General features: G+C 32.0%; 1 protein-coding gene across 4 annotated transcripts in view; it reads left to right on the plus strand.

Annotated features, from left to right (window-relative positions):
- LOC106054707 (serine-rich adhesin for platelets-like) overlaps positions 1-12,685 on the plus strand; it is a 116,645-nt gene extending 103,960 nt beyond the window's left edge. For all 4 annotated transcript variants that reach the window (XM_056037346.1, XM_056037348.1, XM_056037349.1 and 1 more), the window contains 7 exons: positions 1,302-1,357; positions 2,873-2,978; positions 3,525-3,598; positions 3,718-3,816; positions 5,507-5,626; positions 6,272-6,369; positions 6,680-12,685. In XM_056037346.1, the coding sequence (XP_055893321.1) occupies positions 1,302-1,357; positions 2,873-2,978; positions 3,525-3,598; positions 3,718-3,816; positions 5,507-5,626; positions 6,272-6,369; positions 6,680-7,655 (1,529 nt within the window). In that variant the 3' untranslated portion in view covers positions 7,656-12,685. The remainder of the gene's footprint in view (positions 1-1,301; positions 1,358-2,872; positions 2,979-3,524; positions 3,599-3,717; positions 3,817-5,506; positions 5,627-6,271; positions 6,370-6,679) is intronic.

Below are 12,685 nucleotides of genomic sequence, written 5' to 3' on the forward strand. Positions count from 1 at the left end.
TCCTACAGAATAATAAGTCAGTGGAGATAGTATTGTTTAAACAAATTAATAATCTTTTATGGACCAACTCTGTTGGTTAACTTAACAGAGTAGGGAGAAAGAAAAATACACTTATCCAAATTACTAGTGACAACATCCCTTAGAATAAATCACATTGTCTCACCAGAATATATAATGTGGATGTTGTGTTTTCATTCTCTTTATGGTTTGGTTTAACAAAAAAAAAAAAAAAGGTTTACGTTACATGTTTCAGATTTTCCTTCAAATTTTGAAGATAAATGCACATCCGAACCTAATAGGACAATGGGGGAGGAATATGAATTTTTTTTTCTTCTGAAAAGTTGTATTGAAAAAAAAAAAAGTATTTTCTTATCAGTAATTTAGTGATAATTGACCATAATCATTGCTTTTCCATGGCATCAGGATCCAGCTGAAGGCTGAGATAATAGACATTAAAGATTAAAATAGAATTAGAGTCATTCAAGGAAAAACTCAGGACCCTCTGTTGATCATTTGCAATAGAAATTTCATAATAGATGTAATATTATCATTTTAATGCTTAGTTAGTACAAAATAATACTTTTTTTAAAGACAAATACTAACTCGTCCATTTTGATTAGCCAAGTGGATTATTGTAAAAAAAATCTTAACTGCATGAATCATGTTGTCACAGTTTCATGACAGTTTGATCTAGGAAAATAAATTTTCTTGCTTCAGTGAGGTTTTAGAGGCTTTTATCCTTCAAGTTGTATTCTCTCATAGATAATCTCTTTCATAAAAGATTCTGAGATGTCAACAAATCTTTTTTACATCTCTATTACCCTTGGGATTGTATCCAATGATGCTCTGGTTGGAAGTGAGGCTGAAGGCTGAGCACACCTGGGGAAAATTAAAGAAGGAAAAACTTATGTTAATTAATTTATAAATTGGACACTGTAATATTATGTATGATATAGAGCATGAATGGGAATTAGCTACACACTTTATCGAGTTCTTATCAATGAAGGAGCCTAATCCTTAGAGCTAATTTACAAATTTGATAATGTTTGGCTGTTGCTTTGTCCATTTTTTTTTGGGATATGGATATGGATATATATATATATATATATAAACCAACAATATAGACCCATATAGTAAAGAAAAAAATAAATATACCTATATAAATAAGTAAATAAATATAAATATATATTGTATTATAGGCCTACATATATACTTTACAATTGGCAATATAATCTAGTTTTTTTTTCTTCCCCTCTCTATTATTATTAAGCTTAAAATTACTGTAATATATTTACCTGCAGATATTCAGTACTATGATAAACAGTTGGACCTAATGAAACATGCACATGAACGGCAGGTGAGTTCCCAATTATTTCTTTACATGTTTTTTTTTTACAAAAAATTAGTTTAAAAAATAGAATTAATGAAACTAATAAATCAACTTGAGTGAGTGTCTAGTTACAGATTCTTTGAGATTAAAACTACCTTTTAAAATATTTAAAAATTGAATAAAGGAATAACATTTGATGTCATATCATATTTTAAAATCTTCTTATTTAGAAAGATTAAACTAATAAAAAAATGGTTTATCAATTCTCTTTGTAAACTTATTGTTTAGGATACTTCAAAGATATATATAAAAAGAATACATCATTCTGATGGTGTGAATAAACCAATAGTTTTTATTTAGTAATGTATTGACAAAAAACAATATAATTCTTTTAATAAACACTTTCATTATATATAAAATAGTTGTATGGAAGACATATAGCTAGGAATCAAAATCATAGAGATAAAAGATGACTGAGAATGATTAAAAATCTGGCAATAAAAATTGAAAAGTATAGCTAGTGATAAGTAAACAAATGACCAAAATAAATGATGGCACAATAACTTTCTAGTACAGATGTGAACTTGTCCACTTGTTGGGAAGATGTTTCCTAGTTCTTTAAGTTCAATCCTTTGATTCCTGATTGATTCAACTTTAATTCCTAAACATTTCCTTTGAGATCAGCTATGACAATATGCAGTGCTTTGATCTAATTCTAAGCTATATTATATTTAAATTAAGATGTTACATCAAAAGAGAAGATAATTACGTCCTGTAATAGGATATCAGATAAAAATAAGTGCAATGTCTTCGATTTTAAAGATTAAGGATTGGTGCAGTGTTATATGGCTATTCAAACCCAGTTGTGACATGCATATTTTCCCCCATCTTATGCAGACAAAGCCGTTATCTCACCTCCAAGAAAAAAAACATCACATTGAATATTAAGGATCAATAATTTTTTAAAATATTTCTCTTAGTAGAGAAAACCAAATGTGAAATTCCACAAAGTTATGTACACATTTGAGGCCAAAAGAAAATCTGCTGCCAAGGACAGACGTAGATGTTAAAAAAAAAAATCTAAATCTAAATCGACTACTGGCCTGTGCTAGAATGGTGAAATATGTAGGTCACAGCTGGGGCTGCATAGCCACAGGAAATACTGCATTCCTCATTAATCTTCGAACTCGAAGACAAATCTTATTATTATGTACATGATTCCATTACATCCATAAATTTGTTATTCTAAATTAATAATATCTTTTAGAACATTAATTAACATTATTAAAGCAATGCAATTTTTTTTAAAAGCTTTCTTTAAGAAAATGGAACATTCAACACATTCATGCAAGTATAACCTGAAGCAGATCACAAATTAAATGTATTTGAAAATGTTTCATTGATACTTTAAAATTAGAAACTTTTCAGATTTTAAAAAGCTCAAAATATATATATATATAAACTTGCTTTAAATCTGAATTTAAAACATTTCTTTCTTCATTGGATACATGTTATATGCCCCATATTTGTGATGTATTTCAGGTGTCTGAGATGAAAAATGAAAACAAATTAGAAATCAATGGTTTAAAAATAGCTCACCTGGAAGAGATTCAAGGGCTGAGGAATAAACATGACAGCCAGATGGAAGGTAGGACTTTTGTGTTTGGCCTGGAGAGGGACAGCTTTGGAAGAAAATAATGATATCTGGGTGGCATACACACATAGGATTGAATGTAACTGTATTAAAAAAAACCCAGAACAAACTGCAAAGCCTGCATTACCAAAGTCGGAGCATTCACTTTTCTAAATATAGGCATATCTAATATAGTTGTGGAAGGCCCAGTGGCTGAGGGGTTAAGAGCTTGGCTTCCATAATTGGGGTCCTGGTTTTAAATCCCAATGAAGACTGGGATTTTGAATTACATGATTTTTAGGGCGCACCTGAGTCCACCCAAGTTTAATGAGTACCAAAGTTTAGTTTGGGAAAGTAAAGGCGGATGTTTATTGTGCTGGCCACATGACACCCTGCTTGTTAACTATTGGCCAAAGAAACTGATGACCTTAACATCATCTGCCCTATAGATTGCAAGGTCCAAAAGGGGAACTTTACTTACTAAATATATTCATATATATTAAGCTATAAACATTTCTGAAAGACTTATGACACAGCATTTTTTGATGGCTATATTCCCAGACTTACACCAGCAACACAGGAACAAGCTTGAGGATATAACTCTTCGGTTCGAAAGTATAAAATTAACTTTGTCTGTAAGTAAAGAACATTGGTTGTAGATTATTGATGTTTGAAATGCAAGCTTATGTAATTGTGAAACAATGAATAGTCTTTTAGTCTAAACTTTATTTTTGTTTTTATGTCTTCTTCTCAGGATAAAGTTGAATCTCTTAGGGGTGAGTGTGAGGAGCTGAGACACAGAGCCAGAAACAGTGAAGAAGCTTTGCAGAGAGATGCTGATGTAAAAGTGCAGGTAAATGAGAGCCATTAATATTGACAGTAAGGAGGCACAGTAGTGGTTAAGTGCTTGGCTTCCTAACTGTGGGGTCCCTGGTTCTAATCCTGGTGAAGACGGTGATTTTTAATTTTGGGATCTTAAAGGCGCCTCTGAGTCTACCCAGCTTTAATGGGTACCCAACTTAAATTGGTGAAAAGTAAAAGCGGTTGGTTATTGTGCTGGCCACATGACATCCTTGTTTACCATTTTGTAAATGTTTATTTTATATAAAACATGTTTTTTCTAAAGTTTGCTTATGCTGTGATCATCCAAATCCATATTTAAATCATAAATCATAAAAGTTATTATGATCTATTGGCTTAGCCAATTATCATATACTTTAGAATGCATTTGATAGGTCTTTTAATATATTTAAAAAATTCCTTTCTTAATAATTATTAAAATCAATTACCACAAAATATCTAACAGCAACATTCATTCAAGCTTGTCCATCATAGCTGATAGTAACCATTTCTGTCATACAGGGAGCTGAGAGCTTGCCTCTACATTTCTGTGCTTCCACATGTAAAGCAACATTTCTAATATCTGATTCCCATGCCTGAACAAGCTGTTATAACATAGTTCAGTGCATTGTTCAGTTAGTTCAGTGCATTGTTCAGTAAGTTCAGTGCATTGTTCAGTTAGTTCAGTGCATTGTTCAGTCAGTTCAGTGCATTGTTCAGTCAGTTCAGTGCATTGTTCAGTAAGTTCAGTGCATTGTTCAGTCAGTTCAGTGCATTGTTCAGTAAGTTCAGTGCATTGTTCAGTCAGTTCAGTGCATTGTTCAGTTGGTTCAGTGCATTGTTCAGTTGGTTCAGTGCATTGTTCAGTTAGTTCAGTGCATTGTTCAGTTGGTTCAGTGCATTGTTCAGTTGGTTCAGTGCATTGTTCAGTTGGTTCAGTGCATTGTTCAGTTGGTTCAGTGCATTGTTCAGTTGGTTCAGTGCATTGTTCAGTTGGTTCAGTGCAATGTTCAGTTGGTTCAGTGCATTGTTCAGTTGGTTCAGTGCATTGTTCAGTTGGTTCAGTGCATTGTTCAGTTGGTTCAGTGCATTGTTCAGTTGGTTCAGTGCATTGTTCAGTTGGTTCAGTGCATTGTTCAGTTGGTTCAGTGCATTGTTCAGTTGGTTCATATTTTGCATGGTTCAGGCCAAACTTTAACTCACAGTGCTTCTGGTGCATGTCTCATTTTTTTTTTAGATTGTCCAAGACTTGCTGAATTCACCTGTGTGGTGAGATATTACATTAATTATAACTACAAGGTTTCTGTCCAGAGTTTAGAAAGAGAGGATTTGAGTCTCTTAAGCCCACACTCCCAAGGACTTTGATAATGATGATAATTCCCTGGTTCCTCCAAATCACTGCCAGTTGCCAGGAACTTTTGTTTTGTATGATATTTAGCACCAGCATATTCTCTTCCATATGTTCTCTATCATTAATTCCAGTCTCTTTTTCATTACTTCTTTAATGGCTATTCGTTGCTAGCTTTAACCCAAATCTTTGTCATCAGGGTCTCTATGTAAATTTAAAAAATTCAGACTTTTTTTTCAACATTACTTTAAATGTTTGATTGAAGTAACTGATTAATTAAAGAACATATTAAGCCTCTATCTTGTCATCCATCCATCTATTTATCATTTCCCATTTTGTTTTGGTTCTATTTCAGATGGCCCTTGCACCTTACATGAGCCTGCCTAAAGAAATTGAAAGTTTAAAAACTGTAGTAGAGATGAGAAATGAAGAAATTCAGAAGCTACGAAACAAAAATACTGACCAGGAAAAAATAGTAGGTTTTTTTTTTTATTTTAATATGAACCAGAAATGATGTTAATTAAAAAAAAAGATTGAGGTCAATTTTCATTTTAAAAGTTAAGAACTTTCAATCAATAAAGAAAACTCATTATAATAATTCATAACAACCCATGCCTGGTGTGTGGCTGGCTTTTCAAAGATAAGATTGGACTGCATAGCCATCTTGGAAATGAGATTGTGTTCATTGTTGGTCATGCAAGAAGAGCTATGTGTGTTTGTAGGAATTTAGCTTTGTGTGATTTGTATTCTTTAGTTTCCCTAATAACCTGGAATTTAGCTTTATGTGATTTGTATTCTTTAGTTTCCCTAATAAGTCCAGGTTGAATAAACCATTCTTATTTGCTATCAAGAAGGCCATTGCGTTTGAGAAGGCCATTATTTGTTGAATGTTCTAACAATGATAAAAGAAAGAAATGTAAGAAAAGATTATCGTTTTCAAAATTGGCTTGTGAAAGTTTCAATTTCTGTTCATGAACGAAGGTTTAGGTTTTGTTCGTTCTTTATGAAACTTTTGTTCACTAAAGTTTCAATGTCCGTTCATGAACGCAGGTTTAGGTTTTGTTCATTCTTTATCAAATTTCTGTTCACTAAAGATTCAATACGTTTCTTGTTCTTTCAGCTCGAAGAGTTGCCAATAGCAAAAGAGAAAATCATTTCACTGCAACAGAAGGTGGAAAATCTAGAAGCTATTATCAATATCAAGTCAGATCATGAAAAGTTAGTCCTTATGTTTTAAACATTTGTTTACTTCATGTAAATTTATACAAGAGAATAAAATAAAAAATGAGAAACAATTTTTTTCACTGTATCGGAAAAATATGTAAATAAAGTGCAGGAAAAAGTGAAAGGTGATGATAAATCTAGTGCAAATATTTTATAGTTAAGGTTATAATTTTTGAAAAAAAAAAAAAAACAAACAAAACCCTAATATTAGCTATGTTCAATAATAATTTGTTAGCATTTCTTACCATTGGTCTAATATACAATGTATATAATTATTATTTTTTTTGTTTTGTTTTGTTTCCAGGCAACTTCATGAACACTGCCAAATTTTGATGCGCAAGTATGACAGAGCTAGTCGAGCCAACAAACGACTATCAATGGACTACGAGCAGGTTATGTGGCGCATGTCTCAAAGCTCAGAGTTTGGGTCCTGTGAAAGCTTGACTCACCGCCAGTTGAGCAAGTCACCACCTCCCAGGAGTGATCATGGCTCCCCTGAGGGCAGGCACCGAAACATCTCCCCGAACATCGCTGGTGATGTGGTAATGAGGAAGAAGAGAAACAGTCACAGCGTCGGTGACGGGGATAGGAAGCTGAGGTCAAGATCAGCGACCTTTGTTGTGGAGAAAGATGACAATTCTGACATCCACTCTCCTTCATCTAGCCCTCAACCAAAGCTTAAGAGATGGAGGAAAAAAATAGTAGGTGACGACAAACTTCTAAGTGTTGAAGGGAGAGCAGAAAGAATGTGTCGATCTGCAGGGTCTGAAATCTTTTCAGACTTTTCTCAAAAGCAGAACAAACCAGAGTCCGATGACAGCAATATATTGGCAGATGGTACTGACAATATGATGTCGTCAGTTGAGATGGCCGATTCATACTCAAGGTCAATATCAGGAGTAAGTGACTCTGGTGTTTATGATAGTATGTCAAGGTCAGACATGCTAAATAGTTCCGTCATCAGCACTGACTCAGAGTGGGTTGTCTCTGCAAACAGCTCTTTGATCTTAGACAACAGTGCAGAGGATGACAATGCCCTGCAGTCTGGAGATTACAGCTCACTGAATGAAATGTATTTAGCGCAGACTCCTGGAGCTAGGAGCTTCATAAAAGCAAGCAATACTGTGGTCTTTTGCCCTGCGAGCAAGGAGGCAACAGGCGAGGACTGTCTGGAGTCTGGACCTCTGGATAATGTTTTTGATGACATTCTCTCCATGGATAGTTCAATATGTTCCCTGGACAATCTGGACATTAACGGCAGTGATAAACCAACTTCATAAATTTTTTTGTTCTATAACAAGAGAGCTCTTTCAGAGATTCACTGTTTGCTATTTAAATAGAAACATTGTTCTAATAATATTTTCAATAAAAAGTCAAGTTTCTAGGACTGTAGTTTAGTTTACAACTAGGCAAACATGTTTTTCAACAAACTTTTATCCAGGAATAGTTAAGTATTAAAAAAAGGTCAATATAATTTGAATTTCTTTCAATCATAATTTGCTTGCTTGTCTACTCACTATTTTCATTTGATCTTACACACATGGTATCATGTACAGCGATGTTACAGTAAGAGTGGCCTTGATATATTTTTTTTTTATTAGCACTTGTGTCTTCTTTCATTTTTTTTAAAAGCACAACTTGTTTATTTTTTTATTTCCCTGTGTGTCTAATATCCTTGCTACTATATGTCCTGGAACATGTGTATTATATAAAAGATGAATTTTTTTAAGTCAGAAGAAATGGTCACAGATTCTGTAAAGTTGAAAAAAAAAAAAGTAAAATTTTATAACACACAAATTTGATAATCAAAAAGGGCAATTTTTATTTCCTTACAAATATACTAAACTACATTACTGCTACAGCTTCCTTCTTACTTTGCAGTATGCTTTTAGAAATGAGTTGTCCAGATTAGGCTATATATTTTGATTTTTTTTAAAAGGAAACCTGTATCTGGGAATTTAAGATTGTTAATAAAAGGGACGTAGTCATACATGGATGTAATCTGTCTCCTAATTGAAGAGTAATATATTTAATGTTTACAAAGTGGTAGGGAAGACAAACAATAATTCTTGTACAAATAAATGTTTGATATTTTTACAATTTTGGAATGTATCTATGCCTTTGTTTTTTTTTTTTCTAAACATCAATAAGTGTTCAATCTTTTTTTTTTCTTTGTTAAATTTTACACATAGTAAAATTCTTAAATGCTCCATTTGCATTATAATAGAATTATATTCATGACGCTATTAGCATGTAAAGCACCTTTTAAGTAAAGGAATGTCCTTTTACATCAACAGATAGAGTGAAATTGTTTATTTCTGTAATAGTTTTGAAAAAGTCAAACGCTATGAGTTCTTCTTTTGATAGCAAGTTTCTAAATTTTGTTAAATGTGTTTTCACTAATGGTAAACAGTAAACTATTGCAACTTTCCTTCATGATGCTGGCCTACATATATTGGAAACTGATGCATTTATCTTTAAATATCCATAATAGTCTCTAAATGGATTAAAAGGGTTATGAATGAAAGTAACTATTTAATTTATTATCAAAGCTAGAATAAGTCTGGTGTGAACATTATCTAAATGGATTATTGTTGCTATTTCAGTGAATTCCATTTGTATTTTAAAGTCTTTGGTGAATTTACATTTCAGTTATTAGGCAAAGTATTGTTATTGCTTTTTTCAAAGATGAGGTTAAAAGCTTTTTGAAATGTCATAAAAAAAATTTAAGTTCACAATCTGTGTATGAACATTTCTAGATAGATCAATGCACTTTGTTTGACAGCATGGGAAGCACTTGTGATTGGATGATTAATTAAATATGTATATGCTGCCTTCTGTGTTATTTATATATATATATATATATATATATAAATATAGATATTAGATGTATTTATAGCATCAATAGAATTATGGAATTTGGAGAGATGATGGTCTATGTGATTTTTCTACCACTGTTGTCTAGATTTTGTAATTGTACTTAATTTGGTTTGATTCTTATGAATATTGTATTATTTGTCCAAGATAGTTTCTATGTTTTGAATTATACTTGTATATTTTCACTATTTCCCTGCTGATGTAGTTTTTTTTAATAGAGTTAAAATTGGGTGGCCAGATATAGCAATGTAAGGTTACTAATTGATCAATCTAGTTAATTAAAGGTTGGTTCTATTAAGTCAAATAGTTTGTCCATCTTAGGAAGCTAAGATAATCTGGGAACAATGCAATTACAAGACAAAAGTTTCTATTATACATTTAAAAACTTCAGACCCTTATTAAAAAACATTATATTTAAAAATAAAAATAAAGTAAAATTTTTCACTTTTATTTTTCAAGCAAATGATTTTCCTTGCAATAGATACATAGTCCCTACCTTGCCGATGTGCCATAAAATCTAAAAACTAATCTAAATCTGTAATAGATCAAGGGTTAATCGTATTCCAAATTAAGTAACTTTTAATGCTAGTGTTAGGTGAATAGGATCAACACTGAGGGACAATGCCAAAATTTACTGTTTCCCAAAGACTAGCGTTTTCGTATAAATTTCCATATAAATTGAAAAACTTCTAACCACATTATTCCAAAAAGAAAGAGAGTGCTCCATTTCTAAATACATTTCTCTTAGCAGTGCCGAATAGTTTTTTCCTTTAATAAAATAATTTATATTTAACATTATAATTATTTGACTTTACAAAAAAAAACTTAAAATCAGAGTATTATTGTCAACTATAATGTTACAAATCCTATGTTTTAAACTTTGGAAACAAAACATTGTATACAAATGCTTGAAATGATATTAAGCATAGATTTTATTTTAGAACCAAAAGAAGACCATGTTTAATGTGGATTATGAAAGTTTTGGCAATGTGACTGTGGGTTAATCTGGAAGTCTGATGAAGTAAACTGAATAATTGATACCATAGATGATATCCTTAGGATATATCATACGTTATAGATATCTCAAGATAAGGAAAAAAATAGGAGTGTATTTTTTTTTCTTGGAGCACTTCCTAGACAGTTGTTGTGTCTTATTATTCCTTAATATTGTTTTCTGTGATAGCAAAATTGGTTTTAATGATTGTACATAATTATCATGTTTCTATTAGTTTTCTCTATGTCTTCATTTCTTTATTTCTTATAACTGGAGTTATGATTTCATAATAAATATCTGAGACTATACGAAACATTTGTCAAGAATTAAAGGTCATGGGAGCACAATGTCAAGTTCAACTCTTGCTGTGGGTCAACCAGGGAATTTCTCCCCCCCCCCCCACACACACACTCACACCCACCCACACAACAATGCGATGTGTGGAATCAAAGACTATAATACTGAGCAGAAGTAAAAATAACATTTATAAATAACTCCTCCATTGGAGATTTTCTGACTTGATCAATAGTAAATCTGCGCTTTGTTTGCTTGTTATATTCAGGATCCGGTTGACATTTTTCAAAGCAATAAAATAGAGCAAGAGAGAAAAAGAAGAGAAATCAATATGTAGGAATATGGGGGCAATATAATGGAAAGTATACAAATTATATATACAAAAATAAGGAAGTTAGACAGAGATTTCGAAATTCAAAAGACAAAATTAAAACTACCAAGAATAGTTAAATAAATTGCACTTGTTGCAAACTAAATAATGATTACTTTGTGTTGCAAGTGGGAGTTATTATGCAGTGCTGAAAGGACCAAAAAATAAATGATAATTTTTTTGTTTAAAATACATAAGCTTATCAATACTTCCGTAGTGCACATAATAGATAGACTGGAGATTCTCTTTCTGAAAATACCTCATACTTGTGTATTGTATTATGGCACTGATGTAAGACCTTGATGAATGATGCAGGAATGTAGAATACAGGATAAGATCTCAGAAATTGTTTTTATTTGTAAAAAAAAAACTTTTTATCATTGTTCATATTTGTTAAGAAATAAAATCAAGTTACATGAAGCATGACATTTGTAGGAATGTGTCACTACATGAAATCATCTTGTTTCAGTTCATTTCAGTGTAATATTTGAGTTTGCTTCAACTCTCTATATACATTAGAACATTGTGTCTTGATTCATTCAACTCACTCCAATACTCTAGATCACTATTTTTCAACTCATCTGTCAGTTACAGCCTCACCATTGAAGTATATCACTCCAAGCATAATCTGTGTATCTCTATGTACCCAATACCTGTGTATGATCAGTACTCAGCTTCAAGCAGCAGGAAAAAATAATTTTGCAATATTTATTGTTATTTGTTCTTTTTTTTTTCTCTCTCCGTGTATCTTTGGTGTGTTCCTTGCCTACAAACAAACCGGTGAGGCCCCACAGCATGAAGGTGTGCTGATTGAAATCAAGCAAATGTGTACAAGTTTTTTTCTTCAATGTGTTTTACACTTCTGTAAAATTTTAATGATGCCACTTAGTCGCAAAGATGTCATTTAGGCTTAGAGATGTCACTGAATCTAGTTGTGACATTCAGCTTCAACTCTGTAAGATCACAATTAGTGTTATTAGTTGCCAAAACATTCATCAATATTCTTTTTTTTTTCTGTTTTCTCTTTTTTTCTTATGTATTCACATAATATAATTTAAAACAAAATGAAACCCAAAATAATAATGATTTAATTTATATAAGGCTGTTAAAATATCTCTACTTCGGCTCGCACTTGAGAACAGAACAGGGCGAGACACAAGATGAAATATCAAAGAAATAATAGGAGGAAAGAAACAGTGTAAAGGTTAGACAACTCACCACAATGCAATGTAACTTTGAATGACACCAATAGTTATAGAAGGCCTGATTTTGACCTGTGAGCAGTTTAGACCAATAGCTCGCTGCCTTGTCACAGGTGTAAGGATTGGTCTTGCGTTCTAACAAATACCAAATTTCGTCAAGAAGTCCAAAGTCTCGTCCATCATGAAAGTTCCCTAACTTGGGGGTCCCACTGTTGTCCAATAGAGAGCTGGCCAAGAAGTTTTCGTCTGAATCAGAACTTGCTACGACTTAAGGCACCAATTCAGTCTTAACTTTTCTAATCATATTGTTTGTACTTATTTACTTTCTCTGTAACTGAATGCAATTGTCTATTTGCCAAACTATTTTTAATTCTCAGACATGAAAGTTTCATTTATAATTTAGACAATATTTGTTTGTGTAGATATTTTTAAACATTCAGGAAAGATTTAATTTTTTATTTCATCAGATGTATGAATCAATGGAATGTCTCATTTTTTAAATATTTTCTTCTCTGAGTGTACAATTTTGTTCCAGAAGGCTGGCATTAAATTGAATTTTGATTTTGATATAAA

Source organism: Biomphalaria glabrata, chromosome 8 (assembly GCF_947242115.1).
Source record: "Biomphalaria glabrata chromosome 8, xgBioGlab47.1, whole genome shotgun sequence".
NCBI classification, from domain to species: Eukaryota; Metazoa; Mollusca; class Gastropoda; family Planorbidae; genus Biomphalaria; species Biomphalaria glabrata.